The sequence below is a fragment of the Choristoneura fumiferana genome, chromosome 7, assembly GCF_025370935.1.
Source record: "Choristoneura fumiferana chromosome 7, NRCan_CFum_1, whole genome shotgun sequence".
In the NCBI taxonomy this organism is placed as follows: Eukaryota; Metazoa; Arthropoda; class Insecta; order Lepidoptera; family Tortricidae; genus Choristoneura; species Choristoneura fumiferana.
The window spans coordinates 19,071,023-19,095,211 of record NC_133478.1 but is presented as its reverse complement, the minus strand read 5'-3'; the positions used below and the strand labels follow the sequence as shown (position 1 = coordinate 19,095,211).

Genomic DNA, 24,189 nt, shown 5'->3' with positions numbered 1-24,189 from the left:
TCTTGTTAATTAACGGACCGCGTGTGACATGTCAAGATATAGGCGTACTAATATTAGGCTCCTCTGAACTCGGAAACAAGTGTCGCTACGAGACAGGCATAGGTACATATCATCATCATCCCAGCCTATATACGTCCCACTGCTGCGCACAGGCCTCCTCTCAGAACAAGAGGGCTTGGGCCATAGTTCCCACGCGGGCCCAGTGTGGATTGGGAACTTCACACACACCATTAAATTGCTTCGCAGGTTTGTGCAGGTTTCCTCACGATGTTTTCCTTCACCGCAAAGCTCGTGGTAAATTTAAAATGTAACTCCGCACATGAATTTCGAAAAACTCAGAGGTGCGAGCCGGGGTTTGAACCCACGACCCTCTGCTTGAGAGGCGATAGGTCAAACCACTAGGCCACCACGGCAGGTACATATACATTGCTGAAATACTATAGAGTAAGTGATGGAGTCAAAAAGTGTTGAATACTTAATAAAAATCCGCAAGTTAAAAAAGAGACAATAATTTTTAATGCAACAGCTTGAGTTACAGAGGTAGCAGAGAAAAACGAACAGTCAGAGGCACTTATAACAATACACGCCATAGCAATCTTGCACATACAGAGATTGATTGCTAATAAATTTGACAGGCACTCCGACTGGTGCGTATTAACATCGAAAATACAAACTGAGACATGGATGCACAGAAAAACCAGAAAAAGAGACCAGCACTGGGAATCGAACCCAGGTTCACCACAGCTGGAGTGGTGTAGGGGTTATAGCGCGCAGCACGGATTGCTGAGAACCTGGGTTTGATTCCCAGTGATGGTCTCTTTTTCTGGTTTATCTGTGCATCCATGTCTCAGTTCGTATTTTCGATATGGTTTCACGGGATACCTGTAAAAGTAACAAATTTTGAGTTAAAATAAAAAATACAAAAAGTCTCCAAAAAACCAATCATAACTAAATATTAACAGTACCTAAGTGAACCAATCAGTTGTGTATGGAAGATCCCAATCCGCCAATGGATTATAATTCAAAGATACATAATAAGCCAATTTGGTCCAAATAAGCCCGCTTAAATTATTTTTTAACCTTTGAGCTTATCATCTACTATTTTATTGCTGAACTGAGAAACACAATTTTAGGTCTTCACATTTTGCTCGTTAGGTAGGCTAATCCAAAAGCTTTATCATGCTACTACTGTTTCTAAATTTATCTAAGTAACACACGCACACACACAAACATCACGCCTGTATTTCCAAAAGGGGTAAGCAGAGCAAACGAAACGTTACCTACCGCTTCGGAGCCACTTTTAGCAATTTTAGGTTTTATCTAAGTAAAGTAACTTATACTTAACTAAATGTTTGAACAATGTGTTTTATGAAAATGGTTGGGTTACCTCGACTGAATGCAGATAAGGTTTGATGTGGTCCACAACCATACAATATGTTTTAGGCATGTTACACAGCAATAAATATAGTTATTTAGTAAAAACACAAAATTATGACACATTTTGGTCGATCAAAAAAAATAGATGTGCACCTACAGTCAAACTCACCCAACCACCAGCTGTGCTGACACTTTCCGGGTTAAATTTGAAAATAGTTTGTATTCCAAAAAAAACTAAACACCCGTATATGCTTCCAAAATTAGGTTAATCCTTACGCTAACTAACTTCAAAATCTATAAAAAAAACATGCCATGAAACAGAGCACCGGGCACCGGCGTCAATGCCGCTTGACGCATCGAGTGGCCAATGACGCTCGTGACGCATTGATCTCTGAAACTGACGCATTGATCCTTAAAGTGACGCTCTGAGCTCTGCTTAACTTCATGCACAAGTGGCTGAGCGCTAATCGCCATTGTTTAAGGCAACCTGATACGCTATTGTGTTTTTTTCTTAAATTTTAACGCTGTCATACGATACTTTGGCCGTACACACAAATTGAGATGCTTGTCGATTGAATGGAGCCAGTCGTGATAAAAAGAACTGGTTCGTCTATTCGTACAGCAACCAATTGATTTATTGTGTTCAAAAAGTGCGAACTAGAATTCTTTTCTCAATTTCGTCTAGGATTGTTTTCGATGCTGGACTTTTGTGATTATTGCTTTAATGAATTGTACAGATTTTTTTATGGAATCTATGACGATGAGCTCAGCTCATTTAAAGCTAATTTCTGTGCACCTAGGTACGTTCCTTGGGATCTGTCCTAAAAAAATCTAATCAGTAGTGTGTCCGAATCCACCCTTTTCATTTCAAATGTGTCTTCAGTTGTAGTATTTACTATTACTCAAAAACCGTAAAAGTGTCACAAATGTTTTATTTTTAAATTTAATTACTGGAAAATGACCGATATGTTCTAAAACTGTCTCTGGCTTCCGTCCATCCATCCCAGTCTATATACGTCCCACTGCTGGGCACAGGCCTCCTCTTAGAACAAGAGGGCTTGGGCCATAGTTCCCACGCGGGCCCAGTGCGGATTGGGAACTTCATACGCACCATTGAATTGCTTCGCAGGTTTGTGCAGGTTTCCTTACGATGTTTTCCTTCACCGCAAAGCTCGTGGTAAATTTCAAATGTAATTCCGCACATGAATTTCGAAAAACTCAGAGGTGCGTGCCGGGGTTTGAACCCACGACCCTCTGCTTCATATTTGGCAAAATTATTCTTAACAGAGCCATTTTTCCTAAAATCCTAACTAATGTCACAAACTAATCTGACACGGTGGTCATATACTTACTGGAACTGTATCACATGATGATGCCTAGTTTACCGGAAAAACTAAACGTATTAACTTCGTGGCATTGTAATTATGCAACTTTAACCACAAAAGCAACAACCAGTAACCAATTTTATAAAAACAAAACGAATAAACCTTTTTCTCCACCACAACGGTCCCAAAACTGTTAACTACCCGTCACCATATCAAGGATAACAGTTATAATTCCGTGTTTACTCGAGGGCGTAAAGTCGATAATGGTGAGTGTCTGCCGCGGGACCGCCACAATGTGCCGCCACACGCACCAATTCACTTATTTATCTTTCACACGTAATTGAGGAAGTCTTTAAGTCCTTTGTGCGTCTTAATATTGTTAAAATTGGACAATCGGCTTAAGCCGGGTCTCTACTGAACGAGCCACCGAGGCAAGCGCATGTGGCACGATTTTGTTCGATACAAGGCTCAAAATCGCACCGAAAAAGGCTGCCGCGCGAGGCAGCTCGCTTAGTGGAGACCCGGCTTTAGGCACTTGTCCCACCGCCGACGATGAGCGAGAAGCGAGCAGAGCGAGTAACTAGAAACGAGTGGGCGAGCAGCGAGAAGCGAGTGTTCAAGCACGACGGGCGATTACTCGCTCCACTCGCTCGAGCCGGGCGGCCGCCAAGCTAATAGGGCTAAGCGAGTATCGCTGAGCTAGTTTTATAGCTCAGCGAGTTTTATAGCTCTTGTCGCTGCGACAAAAGATGTAAGAGCGAGTTCTCGCCGGCAGTGTGAACCGCCAGCGATCAACTATTAATATATATGTCTCTTTTACTCACACAGGCTCTTATATCTTTTGTTCGTTTCTTGAGCGAGAAAATAGTCGATAGCCAATCGTTTCCTCGCCGGCGGTGAGACAACTGCCTTAGGCTGCGAGTAAAAAAACTCGCCGAACGCTCGTGTTTCGATCGATTGTTTGGGCATTGTCTAAACGCGAGCCGCCTGAATAGTTGGAGCGTTTTGAACGTTTCGGCTCTTGAATGGCTTTATTAATATCGATAATGAGATGGCGAGGGCTGGTTGAAGGAATGTTTTAGAACACAGCATAGAGTGCAATTTAATTGTAGGCGCCTATTTATTTATTTATTTGAGTCTAACAACTGGTAGCATGGTGTACGGTTGTGTCACTCTGAAGATGAGCTCTGTTTGAGTTCGAAACGCGTCAGTGTAGTGTGGTGGTGGTGATAGATGGGTTTGTGTGATTTGTGTGTGTTCTTACAGTGTGGAGGTGGAGGAACTGCATGAACACGCATATTTTGCATAAGCTTAGCTATCGTAAGGTCGCGGGTGAGCAAGGAAATTATTTTAGTTCATTGATATGGACCTCCGCAAAGTAACGCCTGATTCAATAAATTAGCCTATTTATTTGTTTCAGTATGGAACAATGTTATTTTGTGTAGGTAAAACTGATATGGAACTTGTGTAAGGTCGGAAGATACCAATTTTTTTTATCAAGGACTAATCTACTCGTCTGGTTGGTGGGCTCAGGCGACCCCAGGGCTGGCACTTACCACTCGCAAAGATTAGGAATAACAGTTCAGAGAGGTAATGCTGCCAGTGTATTGGGGTCAATGCCTGAGGCAGAAAATTTGGATGACGTTTTTATGTTGTGACATAGTTTAGTTTATGTATAGTTTTAGTTTTGGATGTTAGATAGTATTCATTATACATAATATAAGTTTGTTTCTTTTATTTTTAGTCAATAAAGTGTAGTAGGTATTGTATTGTCAATTGACAAAAAAAAACGGAATTCAGCAACAAGTAGTACTGAGTTAACTCAGTAGCAAAAATAATCCTTTGTTTTTTTAAATGTGTAGTTAGTACAACATGTCATGTTTAACCAGAATATTATGAACAATGCCTAAACCTCATAAAGCTCAGTGTAATTAAGTATTAAATTTAATGGGAACTCTTCATTCATGACAAGGTTTTAAATTCTGATTATCAAAGTTAGAATACAGACATACATCGAGATGTTTATTTTATACACAATTTCTACTCCTAAATAACTCGGGATTTGATCAAGATGAATTAATTGTCATGGTTTAAGTATGAAGTAAGATACAGTAAATATCTATTACAATTAAATCATTAATTTTTTATTACCTCAAGTTTTCCTGTGACCATAGCAAAGGTATCTAAACTAATTAAGTAATTCTCCATTAAGATTAATTTAACACAACAAAAAGCAACTTAAGCAATCCCTTGGAAAGTGAACTTCATTAAATAAGCTATAAAATTAAGTGAATTTATTGTGATTTGCGATGGTTGAAGACTGCAGCGAGGAATGTTGATTGCGCGCTCTTAATTACTTCATTATCTTTAAGCACTGCCGCCTCTATTGCCTCTGCAGCAAGGTTGACAGTGGGGTATGCTACAAGTTGTATTAAGTAGACTTATTTAATTGTTTTTCTTGTTGCAGGGTTCCCGCAAATCAAATCACCGTACAGCCCCTCCCAGCCGCACCTTACAGGTTGGTGCATTCCTTTACTAATAATTGTAAATGCGAACTGTCTGTCTGTGTCAGTTGCCTCTTCACGCTCAAACTGCTGAACTGACTTAGGTGAAATTTGGTATCGAGTCCCAAACGGGGATTTAGATAACCATTAAAATCGGCTTAGCTGTTTTTGAGATATTAAAATTTGAAATGCCAATGTCGAAGTCTATACTATAGACGCATTTCATTTAATCTTGTTAAAGGCATAGTTAATTTAAATTAATTAACCGGGGTCTATCAATTAGTTTACGAAGTTCAATTAATTGAATGTTGTAGAGGGTCGTAGAGGCTTAGCAAGAAACATCTCAATACAACCATTATGCTGAGAGAGCCTGTTGCCAACATAAAATTTTGTATGTATGTAAACTCTTTATTTATTGTACCATCAGCCAAATACGTGGTCTATCAATTTTTTAACAAGTTCCTATCAAATGAATATGTCGCTAAAGTCGAACTTTCAAGTTGACAGACACGTGTATTGGCATTATTGTTTTATGGCATGCAAACGATTATCAACTTTAGGGTGGTAGACCTCATATTTGGCTGATGGTACATAAAAAAATAGATACACAGAGAGAAGCAGAACGGCGCTAATAGATAGATAGATAAAATAAGGGATCTCTTCCAGCTAACCGAGTCAAAATTTTGTCACCCGGCGGCCCCAGTACGGATTGGGAACATCATACACAATTAAATTTCTTCGCTGGTACGTGCAGGTTTTCTCACATTGTTTCTTTCACCGTAAAAATCATGGTAAATTAAAAATCTTATTTCGCACATAAATTCCGGAGAACTCAGAGGCGATGCGAAAATCTTTTTCATCTTTTTTTAAAGATTTCGTTGACCAATCGCTAATAAAAACCAATAACATTAGCCACTCTTCTTTCAATTCCTGATTAATATGTGCCAGATATTTAGGCCCTGTTTCACCTTCACCTTCATATATTGATAATTTCTGGGACAGGTAAATCTAATGCCGTTTCAGTCAAAACAAAGTGCGGGCAAAACAAAGACATAAAAGTGATGCCATTTCAGTTTATTCGGGCAAAACAAACAGAGACGGCATCACAGATGTCTATCACGTAAAACAACGGGAACTTATGGAGTAAAACCGACCCTTAGTTGATTAAGCAATTTCTTAGCCCAAGCGTAGTCTAGTCACAGTGTCTCGGCCAACCTGACTAATAGAGAACAATACATTCGTCAGTGATTTGGGAAAGTGGCTCGAGCCTCCCCCTCACCCCCCTTTGTCTCAGTAATGAATCCGGCAAACGCCAGGCGTCAACGCGCAGCCGCCAAACCACCCAATATCACAAATCACAAGTATCACAACACAGCCGATAGCGTATCGGGAATTCAACTTTACTTCGAACTGTTACAGTTGGTTTTGATGTGAATCCTCGATTGACTTGTGATGTTTTGAATCAGGATGCTACAGGAATTTGCTTAGGACGTGAGGCTTTAGAAAATATCCTGTTAAATGCAAATTAGAGAGGTCGAGATAAAGATATAATTCTAGGGTGCTTAAATTACTTATTATGTGAATGGGAATCTTGATAATCTTTTCCTTGTGGTTTTGAGTATATAAGTACGTTGTGTCTGGGCGATATATGAGCACCTGAGTGGAGTCCCCGCTCGGCAGCCATTTGTAAAATTACCTCCGCCATTTTTGCGCGGGAATTTCATATTTGGAACGCCGCAGGGCGCCGCGAGTGGATTTGAGTTTGCTCGCATTGTTTCTCTAACACAATGACGTGCGATGGCCGTTTACGCCGCATTATTTAGACGACGCCATTTTTAATTTGAAAATTAGGGTTCATGTTTGTGTTATGTACTCGGAGGAGTCAAGTGCCATAGTAAAAGCAGGTCTTATTGGACGGCAGCGCTTATTGTAAAAACTCAGCCATTTTTCCTCATAATTTGGAATCCGAAAACAAAGACAAGGTTTTGGTCGTTACAGTGCGAGTTATGTATAGAGCAAGTTAATCTGATATCAAACCCATGTTTAGTTTAACTTTGTAGGTACATCATCTTAAATCAATTATAGACAGTTTAAACAAACATTATGGAAATATCTCATAAAAAAAAAATTTCCGTCAATTAGATCGAGATGATTCTCTTTGAATATTTCTGCGTCAGAATTAACGTGGTCACAGAGTCGAAGAATAGCTATCCGTTAAAAAATAGCAACACAACCGATTTTCAAGTGTCTCACGACCGGGCGGCACGAAACTTCTTCCCGCCAACTATTTCTGACACGTTTTTTCCGTCACCGCGTTCGCCGCCAAACATGCAATCAACCGGCAGCCTAGTTAATACAGCATTAAGTGGTCGGAACCACAACCTTCTCGATTACCCGCCACATTCGTGAGGAAGCTTTTTTTCTGACAAGACAAGTAGCAACTGTGTACGCGTGAAACAACACAACTGTCTCCTTCACTCCCGTATTCCTTACTAGTATAGTTGGTATTCGGGCAGCGCAGCGGCATTTGTTATTCTGTGACAGAGTATCGGGTGTCACAGAAGCGTCACTCCGCTAAGTGGCGACAGCTTGTAATAACAAGCAGTATATTAATGTTTGCGGTCGCAACACTGATTTAGTGGATCGGATTTTGTTGACTCGAAAGCTTAAAGTTACATTTGTCTTTTTTTTTTAGTGAATGTTTGGGGATGCGTTGACGCTTTGTATGTGCTGTAACAGGTACTTTTAAGATATAGTTCGTAGCGCTTTGAGGAAGTAATTGGTAACGTATAAATAACTTTGGGTAGGTTAGGTCTTAGGTACTAAAAGCCATAGGGTCTTATGATAACGAAAACTCATGTGATAGGACTTTATGTATAGGTCGATTCACAAGAGCTGACACGAATGGATTGAATGAGTGAATGAACGTATTTGTGTGTTATTTGTTTGTTTACACTTCAAACAAATGTGAAAATGACATGCATCTGTTCTTTTCTTGCAAAAATATGCAATTGACATTACTTTCGTTCAATCCATTCGTGCCAGGTCTTGTGAATCGATCTGTAAAGTCGATTTAGATCGCTAGCACCATCTAACTTAGGAATTCTGTCGCCAAGCAGCAGTGCTGCTGTATCCGGTATGAAGAATAACAACAGGCGATACGACTGGCACATAAATATTGTACACATATACGCATGCACATTACATACGCATTAATATCAGTAGGTTCAAAGAGTCTACCGTAGTAGGTAACATAAAATTCATGTGTCGAAAATTGTCAATGAATAAAACTAGAGAAAGGTAACACCATAATAGTTTGTCCCACTCGATGAATGGCGGAGTGGCGGGTCAACCCGCGGCGTGGGACCGCAACATGTGCGCGTGCGCCATTTGAGCCACGCGATACTCCGCTGATTGCTAATTGCAAACAACCATTAGTTAGCAATAGCAAGTTGCTATTAACAATTAGTTGTTTGCGATGTTCTCACATCTTGGGAAGTGGATGAATTCTCTACAGGGAGGGTTTCATGTTTGAAGACTGTAATGTAGGTAACTTTATTTGGTTCTGACCAATTTTTGTTTCTTTTTAACCTTTCGAACACAGAATTAAAAAATAACTGCATTCGAGGTTCTTTTGTTTCAAATGAAGAAGTAATATTAATAACGCGGATTCAGATAAAAATAGAAAAAAATTATAACAAAAAATTGAACCGACTACAAAAAACCATGAAAATATTAAAATTATTTTCATGGTTTTTTGTAGTCGGTTAAATTTTTTGTTATAATTTTTTTTGACTCTGTTTGGTGTAAATAATCATCATCATCACCCGTTTTACCATATGCATTACGAGGAGCATAAATTGCTTAGCAACTGTGTCAAAGTAATTAAAATTAAACCCGTGAAATACTTGTTATTGAGTAGTAACTCCGATGGTCAACTGTGGTCTTCATCATCAGTTTCACTTCACCAAAATGATGATTTTCAATAGCAAATGCATGAGTTACTGCTAAATATATCCAAATTACCATAGGTGTCCCTACAATATTTGAAGAGTTCCCTCGATTTCTTTAAGATCCGATCATCAGATCCTAATTTGCTGCTTATGGGACCTAATTGAAAGCATTCCTAGACGAACTAAAAAAAAAAATTCAAATCGGTTCTTATATGACGGAGTTCTGAGGTAACAAACATTAAAAAAAAAATACAACCGAATTGATAACCCCCTCCTTTTTTTTGAAGTCGGTTAAAAAGATAGCCTTTAATTTTGGGCCAAAAGGTGGTTCGAATAGTTAATTTATGCATTTTCGTAGAATAACTGGTGGTAGAGTAAGAGGTAGTAGGACAACCGATAACCGATGGCTTAAGGTTTCTGGTTCGATCCCTGGTCAATCAGATAGGTATTTTTGTATTAAGCATCTATGTATGTATTTAACGTTTTAAGTATGTATATCCCTTGCTTAGTACCCGATAACAGAAGCTTTGCCTAGTTTGGGACTAGGTTGAATGTTGTCAAGTATCTCGTGATATTTTATTTTATTTATATATAGATATAGACAACGTTGAAATACGTATATTTCTATTAAGAATATTTGGTTATTGAAATTAACTCCCTACCGATTCACGAAAAAAATATCTGTGCTCCGTAGAGCTTTGTAAATGAAATGATTATGCTCTGCCACCAAAACACAATACATAATAATTTATTGAATCAGGTGCTACTTTGCGGAGGTCCATATCAATGAACTAAATTTCTTTGCTCACCCGCGACCTTGTGATAGCTAAGTTTATGCAAAATATGTGTGTTCATGCAGTTCCTCCACCTCCACACTGTGAAAACACACCCAAATCACACAAACCCATTTATCACCACCACCACACTACACTGACACGTTTCGAACTCAACCAGAGCTCATCTTCAGAGCAACACAACTGTGTGATTTGTGTGTGTTCTTACAGTGTGGAGGTGGAGGAACTGCACGAACACGCATATTTTGCATAAATTTAGCTATCATAAGGTCGCGTGTGAGCACAGAAATTCTTTTAGATCATTAGGTACAATACATATTTACAAAGTTGTTCACAACAAAATTTCTCTGAAATTCTGCAGGGCACAGCTAACTTAATACTCGTAAAACGGCATAGATTCTCCATCCAGCGCCGACCCCGAAGAATTAAGCTTAGAACTCCCTTCCCGGGAAACCGAACCTTGAGGGGTGGCATAAGGGGGGAGGACCCCGAGTATGAAAGGCATTAGCAATTATAATGGAGTAAGTGGTTCATTACCTGCCGGGTTCCGTCGACGGCCGATTAGAGCGCTATCGGGAGTGGACAATATGGAATTCTTGGACGTTTATGAGTCGATTAGTAATTTAGGGGGGTGTTTTGGTGGGGTAATGTTGTTTGGCACGTATTTTGTGATAGCATAGATATTTCTATAGCATGGGTGGACGATTGTCAGTCATGCAGCACCTATAAGTAAATAAATAAGTTTAAAAATGCAGAAATACTTAAATTTAAAATGTGTCATCTGTCCCAATGATTCATCTTAATAAAACGCGTTACCACTGATCGTAAAACAGTTAACCGAATTGATAACCTTCTTGTTTTTTTAAGTCGGTTAAAATACATTTGCGTGGTCAAAATCATATTGTCTATCTGGCCTGCAGTTTGTACTCAGGTTTGTGTTTCTTAAAAACTTTTGATTGATCGAACTACGGCCTTATATCATAGTGGATGATATAAGTAGACACAGTACCTACAGTAACCGAGAGCGTAATTTTGTTTAATGTTATCGCCACTGTTGCGTTCTAATAGAACGCAGGATCTCAGAGGGGGCTGCGGCAAACTGGGCGGGTGACAAACTGGTAAAAATTAAACAAAGAAATGTCATTACTACTTATTATTATTATTATTTTACTCTCAAACTCAAACGATTTATTGCTCACATGTTGTAAAATTACATTAACTTTAGTTTTCAAATCGCTACTAGCACTTAAATCTAGTTACGTAGGTACATACTGTGATTGTTTTGTTTATTTTCCTCGAAAGTACCATTTTGTAAATACATATAACTACATCAACCCTTCATGAGGCATATTTTAGGAAAAATATTAACGTTCTGTCAGCCACCTATGTGGAATTATTCAAATTCGCACAAACCGCCATTTTTATTATCCATTATTTATTATTAGAATACATATTCGTCTTCCAACATGCGGTACATGACTGGTAACAGCCAAGTTGAAAAAAAAAACCAAAGCTAGGACGTCCTAAATACACACAGTTTGACTGACACAATTTATCCAATTTGAAGTCCGTGAATCTACCTATTCATTTCAAAAACTCTAAAACACAGTATTTTTATTACGTTTAGTGAAAATAAAATGTATATTTATTGATCTGATCCTTATAATTAACCGTATTGTTTAATTTCCATAAAAACGAAAGCGAAGCATTTTTTAGATTTTAGTTGATCCAATTTTATTTTACATATCCTATACTTATATACTATGATTGACCTCTATCTCACCTGATCTTAAGTGCAGATGAGGCCAAAGGTGTATCTCACCGATTCCCGGATGAGGCAAAGTGTTTCTTCAAAAATCTCTAAATGCAGTTTTGTTTTTAAAAATACTAAAATGTTGCCATTAACTAAATTTTCCTAACTTCGGCATCTAAACTATTCCTTCCATTTAAAATTTTCCACTATACGAGTACATATTACCCGCAGTTCAGTCAAGTTACTGAAGGTCGCACGTCTCAATCAACAACTAGACCACTTCAGTTTCTAATCCTATTGGGAGCTTTCAGGCTCCGCAACCAACCGCCAGCCGTAACCTCCCGATTGGTCCACACTTTGTATCCAGCGGGCCCATTCACTACATTATTAAGTGGCCCGGCCCCCCTGCCGACCCACCGACCCCCCTCTTGGAGGAAACGATATTCCGAACCATTATATTTTCATGCACCGCTGGCGATGTTCGCTCAGTTTTTTGTTACATATACTTATTAGGTTTTAGTCTAAGAGGGTTTTAAGTCCGTTTATTCTTAATAGCGAATTGACGCGGAGCTTCTTGTCGGGTCATTGTCCTGTATTCTGTAGAAAGGTACGTGATTATTTTGAACATAATTTTTAAGGATATGATAAGAATAATTTTACAAGAGAATAATAATTTCAACTCTACACCTTAGTCGAACTTATGTAGCTTGGTCGTTTCGTTTACTGTATGACAGAAAGGCTATATCGAAAATACAACCTGAAATACAGATGCACAGAAAAACCAGAAAAATAAGACCAGCGCTGGAAATCGAACCCAGGTCCTCGACATTCCGTGCCGCGTGCTATACCGCTACACCACCGCTGGACAACGGTACAGACACGAATTTCTCTTATGCACCATATATCTCACCCTGTTTGTTTCTTATTTAGTCACTTAAGCAGCGACACTATCGATATCTATGCATCTATGGTCTTATTTTTCTGGTTTTTCTGTGCATCTATATTTCAGTTTATATTTTCGATATGGGTTTTACGGGATGACCGTAAAAGTAATAAAAATTTGGAATAGAAATAAAAAGATTCCAAAAACCAATCTTACAAAGGCAATAGATAAAGTTTTCAGCTTACATCCATGTGAATGTAGTGAAATGGCCGAGCTACATATTATTACTAAGGTGTAGAGTTTGTGAAGTTAGGCCTTGTATTAAGGCGTGTAGAGTTAGAAGCTTGGCTCTACATGAGATCTGATAACTTTTTGACAGTCGAGTCGAGTGCGAGGTCTCGTCTTGGCAACCATTTACCTACATGAAAATGTTTTTGGTGGGTTCATTATACGGAATTCGATTATTTAGTGTCAAAGGTCAAAACGACTTAAATGGTGAGTAGGTACTGAATCTAATAGAAATAGCATAAAAATACGAACTTTCCGATAAAATACAATGGACCCCCGTGTAGTATCGGGTTAGAATTACACCACTCCATTTCTTCCGTGGATGTGGTAGAGGCGACAAAGGATATAGGTTAAGGTATACCGTAGGAGACAGACCAGCAACCTTTCACTATTGTACCGTTTTTGTCAAACTTAAAACCTAAAACTGCTAAAAGTGGCTCCGAAGCGGTAAAGTTTCGTGGGCTCTGCCTACCGCATTTGGGAATACAGGCGTGATGTTTGTGGTGTGTGTGTATACAATGGAAAATCACTGTGCACAAACAACACTTTAAACAGTAAGAGTTAGGCTATTACTCGTAGTGTCTCGGAGAAACTAACTTCATTTGATGATTTGATGCATTGAATATACCCTTAAAATTAACGGAAATCAAATAGCGCACATTGCTTACCATTTTCTGACTTGCCGAGTTTCGCAAGTATGAGTAAGGATCCCTGTCGCTGACTAATGTATCGTTAGGTACATACTTTGTTCATCTTTTTAAATGTTGCCACTCCGGCGCACCGCGGCGTGTTCCGTCTGATCAGCACGCGTCGAGTTTACACGCCACTGGGATCGAAAATATTGGATAAAATAAATACTTATTGGATAAAAGAACTTGTTCATCGTCTTTTCTATGGTTTGTCATCATTACGTGGGAATTATCTTTCGGGATTTATTATCATATTAAACAAAATAAATAAATAAATATCACGGGACCCTTGACACCAATTGACGTAGTCCCAAACTAAGCAAAACTTGATAAGCTGTATCATGTGTTTTCACTGCGTAGTAGGTACCTACCATGCTTTGAAAACACGCGATATACGCATTGAGAAGTTTGGATTTTAAAAATAGCAAAAAATAGTCATACACCGAATTATAATCTATCTATTTATAATACCTTTAATGAGCAATTCTTTTATATACGGGTGAGGCCTGTAGGTAATATGAGAAAATAATTAAAACATATATCATACTCCTCAAACTGAACAACATTATTTCAGCGACTTTTAAAAATAATTAGTTTTTTACTTTTATTACACTTTTAAATTTATTCGAAGAAGCAAATGCTTGATGTTTGTAGCGTGACAGGCGACGTCAGTTGTGTTCTGGGATGGTTGTGTTTTTGTATGAAAAAAGGAAAATTCAAAGACTCCATTATTTTTAAAGGTCGTTGAACTAATGTTGTTTAGTTTGACTAAGACGATCTATGTTTTAATTTTGTGCTCGTTACAGGCCACACCCGGTATATATATTTCGGGGATCTCGAAAACCGCTCCAACGATTTCGACATAATTTGTTATGTGGGGGTTTTCGGGGATGACAAATCGATCTAGCTTGGTCTCATCTCTGGGAAAACGCTTATTATCGAGTTTTAGCTCGAGCAAAGCTCGGTCACCCAGGTACTTTATTTTAAAACGGTTGCAAGCAGGATTATGTTTCGTTCGTCACCTCGGCGCAGCGTCGTGTTACGAGTACACACAGCGTCACACAACAATTACGATATAATCCAATCATCAAATAGGACATCATGATAAGTATGCCTTCCGCCGCCCCTGCACAACAATATCGTTTTCAAAAAAATAGCAAAAACACCCCCATAACGAGCCCCGAGGGGCTACTCGCCCCAAAAATGATTTTCCGACCCCCGCAACCCCCGCGACCCCCCGCCCTCGGGGAGCGGGGTCCCTTGCTTTTTAGCCAGCTAAATAATTGGTAATGTGAAGTTAGGCTGCAGTTGGATGCCGTGTTATGGAAATTAGGGGGGTTTCGGCGGAAATTGTGAAAGGTTCGTGTTGTTGCGGAACCCACGGACTTGGTAGGTTGTTAATTGGCGACGTTACAAATTCAGCTATGGATCCCCTTAATTATTTATTTAATCTATTTGTATAATTCCTTCATAGCGGCAGTAAAAACACACATAGTTTTAATGTTTATGATTCTTTATTCCCCAAGAATTTTACTTACTACTACAGTGTTTTATTTTATTAGTGTACTAAGTTAAGAACTTAATAGAGGTACGGTCGAACAAATTGAATCATGACATGGCCCAGGGTGGAACCTTTTAATAATCAATTTCAGTATGATTTCCTTGACAAAAGTATGGGATGTCAGCTTGGCATTAGTAGCACAAAGATTCAATTTGTTAAACTGTACAGTGTAGCGTCATTTAATATTTAGGGTTCCATTCGTGCACAAAACCTCAATAAATATCGGTGAACCATTAACACGAGATTGCGATCAGTAAACCAACCTGTTAAATCACTCTGCTTTAAACTAATAACTTATTTACCTACTAAAACTGTAATACATCGTAAGATTCAGAAGATATCATAATTAACGTAACATAACTTTATATTCCCTTCCCTTATTCATCATTAGATTCATGAATAATCATAATCATAATGACACGAATCATCAATGATATATTTATCACGTCATATCACATCATTACGGCATAAAACTAACCTGAATTCGTCCCAAGTTTGAAGGCCAAGAAAATTACGCCATAAAAACAAAACAAACTCCGTTAATTACGCAGGTCCAGACAAATGGGTCTTAATCACAATAACAAGCTTTTAGCATTAAACAATATAACAATAATGTCTTGCGTAAACGCATGCGAGCAAACAGACCGACAAGCACTAATCGAGCATTGTTACTAATGAACGTATTGGGATAATACTCTTAATTATAATATTCGTGTTTGCTCGGGTTTTGAACATGAAGGAACATGAAGCGTCTTTATGTTATTTTGTAATTTATTCATAATTATGACATACTGAAACTATTTGCTTAGCAGCTTACGTGGGGTCTCGTGACAAGTTCTGAAGATGACAAGAGTATAAGAACTACAGAAAACATTCATACGTGACGACATGAAAAACAGACAAAATAAAAATGCGCTTGACACAATAATGAGCCCAAATCAGCAAATTATCATTTTTGCGAAAAGCGCTGATCTTCCTTTTGGAATCATCTGGTTATCAGATATTGTAGAAAAGGGAAACAACGCTTAACGTTGTAATAAATTACCCAAATAAGCATAATTGGCCAGTCTCCTATGTATATTATGTCGAACAAGTTTACATAAAGTATCGTGAGACGAGAGATGCGTAGCTCTTGAGTGAGTGATTCAAAAGAACTACTTCAGTAGTATCAGTATAGAGTACAGCTCACTAGCTCTTTTCCTATTTGTGTCATATTTTCACTTCATTTCAGCTTAATATCGTAGCAAATTGGCTGCATAGGTGTACTTATAAGTTTCAACTTATAACTTATTACTGAAGTTATCAGTCACCATTAGGTGTCAACTATCCAATTTAAAACGTTAAAAAGTCCAAAACTCAAAGCTCGACCTTCGCAATTGGCACGGCCGCGCATGCGCGATAGACTCCGCGATCATGCTCCCGCGCAGGTTTTATCCGTTTTGCTCTATTTTCCTCACACCTGCGCACACGCGTAACGCGATACGAGTGGCAGCCCTGAATGAGATCCTCCTTGTTGTTGGTAGCCCTGAATGGCATAAAGGCTGGCATAAAGAGCAAGTTAAGCTCGGTGTGAAGTTTTGATCGCATTGTCTTTAGGCTTTGACTGAGCTTTGATGATGTGAAATGAGAATGTCGGTCAAAGAAGAAATTAACGGGTCGATTTGACAATTAATATACCAGCGTGGTTTTGGATCTTGCGTAAAATTTTGTTGTGTGTGCTTTTCACGTGGAAAAGCAGTCATAATTAATCAGTTTAAAAAATACATGTATTTGATCCGATTTTTTGTACCTATCTAGGTAAAGGTTCTCTGACGTCTCTGACTCTGAAGTTTCTTGTGGCGCATTCCTCTTGGCAATGATGGTCTTTCCGAAAGCGCTGGTAGTTTAAAAATTGACGTGTAAAAGTGCTCATTGCGGCCTATTTACTGCATAAATCATTTGAATTTTGAATTTGACTAAAAATAAGGAACAATAGTAGCTATGGCGGTATAGTACCCTGGAAAATCTCTATAAATACCTGTGTTTTATGTACTGCTTACTTTGCTGTTGGTGTTTAATAAAGAGTTATTGTATTGTATTATATCACTTCCTTTAAAAAGTAGCTGGTCTAAAGTACCAAGTGATCTAAGAAGTAACTGGTCTAAGTAGCAAGTTGTCTAAGAAACTAGTGGTCTAAGTAGCAAGTGGTCTAAAAAGCAATTGGTCTTAACCTAAACAACCTAAAAAATATAGGTTATGTTAGACTTGCGTCAAGGCTCGAAGGCGTCGACTTTGAGTTAAAGAATTATTAGACCACTTGCTACTTAGACCAGTCGCTTCTTAGACTGCTTGCTTGATAAAGTTCAATAATAAAATACAAACAACTGTCATACCCACTTGACAGTCCGACGGTACCATAGTATCCAAAACCAAAGTGCTTCAACCCGTCCGTGGATACTTTAGTGTCGTAAAGTTTAACCTTGATTTTGTGCACAAATCCTATATTATAAGCTATTATTAGTACTTGAATGAGTAAACAGTAATTAACGTCACAGTATTTTTTCTGTATTCATAACCATGTAGTTAGAAAATTGTGGACGATAAAAACCCCGGACGGTTTGAGGCATATTGGTCGCGCACTCCGGACTGTCAAGTGGATACAACAAACGTGATTTATTTGCCGTTTTTGCTTGATATTAATAACGGCAACTGGTAGACGCTTGAAATATTCACAGAATATTTAGTTGAATAATCAATTTAAAAAAATACCCTTTACAACAAACTTGATTTTTTTTGTAGTTTTTTGGCTAATGTCTAATGTTGTATAGACTACTCTCACTTGGCCTGATTTTACTTTATAAATATTGACATCTGTCAATATAAGTACATGCTAGACAATGCTAGAGTACAATCAGTAAATACCAGAGTGTATAATAAGCCTTATCGAATTAGATCCAAAACAGATGAATTATTATTTTTTAGGAAAACCTCATTTTTTTATGTAGGAAAAATCGTCATAAATATAGGTACTCTTGCTTGGTCGACTCTAATACTAAATTTAAAAAGTTAGTGAATTCTTTATACCGATACTAAATACCTACCCATATATTGGGTAGGTATTAAATTACATAAAGGCTGCATTATTAAATAATTAAGCTAAGCCCGTTTTGTGGTGCATCCTTGTCTCGCTAAACTCCGGGTGGATCCGTCTCTCTTTAACAGGATTCAGAGCTCCCCTGTACAGTCAGCTATAAAAAGTATTATACTGCACATTATTCCACTAGAGTAAAAAAATACATAGACTGCTAAAACCATTACTCTTCCTTTGGCTTTGCCGTAGTCGAGTAAAAAGTAAAAGAAATAATGTAATTCGGGGTTGTAGGACCTTATTGGATGATTGGAAACGCATCGGAAATCCTCTGTTGTTGCGGAAGTCCATAGGTAGTAGTGCTCTGCTCACTTTGCCATAAGGTGTGTCGATAGCTCGTTTTCTACCTTAAGGCATAAAAAAAGGAAAACAAATAAATTAAAGCTTGTTATACATTATATACCTACTTACATATATAAATATGTACGTACCTACATACGAGTATAACTACACATGGTAAATGTCCAAGACTCTAGAGCAAACATTCATATTTTCCATACAATATCTGACACGATCGGGGAAGGAGGAAGTGCTTCGTTATAGCCTAAATTGACTTGTAGAGTTTTCTAGTTTTTCGCCAAAAATATTATGTTTCCCAAATTATTTACTTCCCAACTTTTAAACCCGTAAGTCAGAATTCAGAATCTCAAATTCTGTCAGAATTTTTATAAAACAAACCTAGCCTATAATAATAATAATAATAATAATAATCATTTATTTTCTCCTCACAAAAGTACATAGGTACATACAATACAGCAGCAATACACACAGGACAGCAATAGTTGTGAAAAATATATAATGTAGTTTTAGAATAAGTAGGTACTGGTACTGGTAACTTTTGTGAGGGACTGGAGTCTGAACTAGGTAAAACCTGTATTACAGATCTCCAGGCCCCCATCCCGGAAACTCACCGATAAGCGCTGACAAGTACAGTCAGATACATTCAATAACTTCCTCATATCATAAGATTATAGGAGATTAACAAGTTATGAACAAATCAATAGTAGCATATACATACTATCATGCAATCTCATGCAAATGTGCATACGTGCACGCACGCACGCACGCACATGTGTGTGTGTGTGTGTGTGTGTGTGTGTGTGTGTGTGTGTGTGTGTGTGTGTGTGTGTATGCGTGTGGGTGAGTGTGGGTTTGGTTAAGTCGAGCTATGAATGTTATGCCGGGTTATGTATATATATTATATATAATTATGTTGTATTGTTATATTGTTCTGCATTATTACATGTGACTATTATCATAATATTAAATTTACATCGTATTGGTATTGGTTGTCAATTTGTCTATACAAATATTAATTTCTCTACTTTTGTACTGATTCCTGGTGTGCAATAAAGAATATTTGTATTGTATTGTATGATACTGTAATGTTCCAAATTTCCACTGGTTGAGATCCTGAGTAATTTCGGAAAAAAATGTTCGTCCATATGAAACAGTTGGGAAATTAAGCAATTGTGAAATTGTTATCAGGATTCCTGAGTATAGATAATTTTGACTTTGACTTTGAGTACTTACTGGTGCCTCACTGTGGTGGCGCAGCTTTCCGCGCCGACTGTACGCCGCAGTTCCTCGTTCGCCGCGGTCAGCAAAAGGGATTCATTTCATAATCAGCGCTTTTCAATGGCGTCCGCTTTGCGACAAAACGAGGGTAGTTTTTTACAATGTCTGGAGGATGCTCCCTCAAACTTCAACAGAGGTTCAAATCTACTAGGTACCTTTGTGGCAAACAAATATACATCCTTGTTGTCTTTGGCAGCTGTTGCATCACTGTCGAGTTGAAAAAATTTTGAAGAGTTAGAAATTGAAACTAGTACAAGAATTGGATTAAATAGTACCCAATCGTCTGTGTATTTAAATGTCCGCGATGTAAATTGAACAAGAAGCGAAATTTCAATCGTCTAATTAGCAATTAGCCTAAGTTACGTAATGCCTATAACTCAGAACATCAAACAAAGTAGAAATTAGTCGGTGTAGTAAGTTATATATCCAACCTTCATAATGGTAAAAATCGAATACTAGAAATAGCACATTGTCAAATCATATCGAAAGCAGTTAGCCCAATTTGCATAATGACCAAAACACAAAACGTCTAAAAATTTGAGGGTAAAAATATGTCTACATGACATGGATTAAAATAAGATAAATAACAAGTACAATCATAAGAAGTTAAGAGATGTTTGAACTTGAAGTGGCCAGTTATTATTACGAAACCAAATTATGTAAATATTATCATACTTTATCTCGCGTTACATCGTGGCATTATAAGTTTCGCTATTTAGGTGTACCGCTTTATGTTATTTTGATTTGTTGTGTTATTCGGCTAAGGTGGTGAGGTGGTGGTGATTATTGTTCTTATTTAGGTACTTCCTGACACAAACTAAACATATTATTTTTTGTTTCATGTACTTTACGTAGCGGTTCGACAGTTTTATTCAGGTAATTATTTTATTTATTCTAGATTAGATTCTAGATAATAATGGAAACATCAAAGAAACCACGACTGTGTACAAACATCGAATTCACAGCACGGAGGAGAAAGAAATATAATCTGCTCTGTGTTTTATTAACATTTAATTGACTTAGTTTGTCTCAATATGAGCTGATTAGCCTAATTAGCTGAAAGCTTTTTTTTATTTTACTGCTGAAATTAAATACAAGATCTAATATTCATTCCGATAGCAACATATTTATAGAATTAAAAAAACTGTTTTCTTCATTTCATTTTAATATTTATTTTCATCAAAATTACACTCACACATCTATCCTACGCTTATTCTAAAGCTCCTCAAATAAAAAATATATTCCAGCAAGATCTCTACATCTGGTATGTTTTTGCAATATTAATTTATCCGGATTTAAGCGTGGCGATAGTTTCTAAAGCTATCCGAACCAGGACTCAACTAACAATGTTGCTTATAAATAGTCTGTAGCTGTTCGTAATAATATATAATGTTGAATAGATGCATGCTAAGCTCCATTTGTGAAATAAACACTGATAAGTCACGTCTTAAATCGAGATTAGCTTAACTTCGTAGCCTTTCCTCTCGAAGTACACACACGCAAAACGCCATTAGCCAAAAACATATCAAGATTAACTCGATTTAAGACGTGAGTTATCCGTGTTTATTTCACTATAAGTAAGTCTCACGGTAGTTTCATGTTCTAAGCTCCATTTTTTACATTTGAAAACGTAGGTGGAAACAAATCTTCCACAAAAACATCACGAGACGATAGGCAAGGTAGATAACCTTAGATAACGCTCCCGCGTACGTCGAGCGCGCGTCGCATCGCAAATCAAATATCGCACAAATTGGCTCCAGCAATTGGCAATTCCTTCCTCTCCTTTAATTGCATTGGCTTCGAGCCCACGCAATTTACATTTTGATACGCTTAACGTTTGAGGTAATAGGCAATAGACGTACAAAAAAATGAGAAGAAAATCGTTATTTTGCCATCCGACCTGATTTTAAAAGAGGTAGGGTTGCAGAAAATGAAACTCCGGCCGCAAAATGTGTATCTGAGACAACAGAATCTTTCTAATAAGTATAATAAAATTCTTGGGTCACAAATGTCTGTGACCAAACTCCTTCGAAACGGCTGGACCGATTTTTATGAAATTTTTTGTGTATATTCGGTAGGTCGGCGAATAGGATGTAAACTATTTTTCATACTTCTATGCGGACGGAGTCGCAGGCAACAGATATTAATAATATAAAGTTTTCTAGCTCCGTCTCATACTCTAAAAATGCATTTATTACTCGACTGCGTCAGATACTTTATACTCACTGACTAATTACCTAGTCTAACGGCGAGTTAAGACGTAATTAAAGTACGAAATCTCAAAAAATATTTGGCCTTTGAAAGATGGATTTTGGCAAGTAGGGAGGTAGATCACGAGACAGATTAGTTTGTTGAGTAGAGTATCATTTTCATTGCAGAAATTTGATAAAATAGATACCTGGGATACCTATACAGAAAAACTGACTTATACCTATGCATTCCTATTCATACCAGCTGAAATGGCCGCCACTCAGCTACTACTATGAACCACGAACGCTTATAAGCGTTCAAGGTACTGGGTGAAACCAATGAACGCACATATGCGTTTAAGGCACTAAGCAAAGTATGGAATCTAGTGGAGAATCGGAATATTGAAAAAAAAATGCCGGCAATGAATGCGTTAAGTCGGTAGTAAAACTTTATTTTGTTTGTTTCATCAATGAATAGAAATATTAGACTAAATAATAATTAGATCTAACAATATTATAAATTTAGCAGTTTAGTAGTAAAAACTTTACACTAATAAATTATAGACTAAAAGCGCTTAAGGAAAAAAAAAACTGTTGGGAAGCCAAAAAAATTTTATGCAAAAAAGGAGTACTTATGCCATACAATATTATACCTACCAAAGAATTTCGGGTAAAAAAATTTCAGACCTTGCGAAGTTTACGCCTTCTTAAGGTGCGTGCCCGTATATTTCTGTATGTCATTACGCGAGCTGGCGCCTCCAGCGTCAGATCTAATCAGTCGCGAATTGGCTGCTGATTGGCAATCCGCGAGATTGGCCCTGTGCTGGGTTCACCTTTCTATTCCATATTTTATATATATTCGATTTGTTATCCAATATCACGCTTTGCTTGTGGTTTTGTTGGAGTTGAGAGTAACAAACCTGATGTGACGGTAGCTTGTACATATTGGTCGGTGGAATGGTTTTAGTTCGGTGACTGCAGGTAACTTTTATTTACATTGACAGAAAATGCTTTTGCGTTCTACAGTTCAAAAATACTTTCGTAAAATTTTGGCTTGTCAACCAATTAAAAAGTCTTGAAAAACATTTCTAAGGCTGTTTAGTCCAACGACACGCATTCACGCGCTTAAATATTCTTAATTAATTTTAAACGCTTTGTATTTATACGACACTAAAGTGGTGCTGCGTGTGAATGCCAATATTCCCATCGAATAGTTAGTCGAAGTATTATTGCATACAAGCCACGTTACCGTGTATCCCACACCTTATGCCACAACTACATAGACACAAACCACCTAATTAAGGCACCACCCCTGGAAATATTAAAAAAAATGCGGCGGCCATTACTGTAGCCTCAACCAATAATGTATGCGTTTACACGAACACTACTCCTAGTCGAACTTAAGTCTAAAGCGGCGAAGCTTAGGGTTGAAATTACTCTGATGCGATGAAAGCTGCGGGAAAGAAGCAAAGCAGAACACTGCCACTTTGAGAACGTAATACGGACATGTTTATACTTATTTACATGGAGGTTTGTGTGATATGGATTTTAGTTGCGTATTTGAGACTTTGAAGCTCTTCAGATTTTTTGATCATAGGTTTTTGTGACGTATGGTGAGGATGTTTTTATAAAATATAATTATACAACATATTAAAATAGAGACATTTATAAGTACTGGCCGTCTCAAGTATCAATAAAATATCCGTAAACTAAAGAGGCCAATAAGTTATTAGTGATTATCTATAATCTAGATAAAAACACTCTGTATGAAGCTTGACGTCAAACGGCTGTCACCGGCATCAAAGTTTCGCTCCCTGATGATGAGCATCACCATCCTTGGACGCATGTCCAAACCGGACCAGACCGGGTGTAAACAGGGCTTGAAGCTAGTACCGAAAATGCAGGAATATGCCACTTTAGCAGCTATATTTTTAGTACTAAAATCTGTTCACCGAAGTACCTACATATAGATAATTATTATGAACATCTTGGAAATAAGTAGCAACTCTCGCTAACTATCGCAAACTGTATGACGAGCGTCGCTTATCACCGCTCGTACTGAGTTTCGTGCTATGAAGCATGCACGCAGTTGTTGTTAAATGAGTTGCCGGGCTGGTGAGCGGACGTGACGATCATTATTCCGTTTCGTTCTGGAAATTGTTTGACCT

The 24,189-nt window shown here is 37.8% G+C and overlaps 1 protein-coding gene across 4 annotated transcripts in view; it reads left to right on the top strand.

The window, feature by feature from the left end:
- Positions 1 to 24,189, top strand: part of LOC141429820 (visual system homeobox 2-like) — a 145,658-nt gene that overhangs the window by 47,882 nt on the left and 73,587 nt on the right. For all 4 annotated transcript variants that reach the window (XM_074090377.1, XM_074090376.1, XM_074090375.1 and 1 more), the window contains exons 2-3: positions 5,170 to 5,220; positions 20,688 to 20,708. In XM_074090377.1, coding sequence (XP_073946478.1) covers positions 5,170 to 5,220; positions 20,688 to 20,708 — 72 coding nt within the window. The remainder of the gene's footprint in view (positions 1 to 5,169; positions 5,221 to 20,687; positions 20,709 to 24,189) is intronic.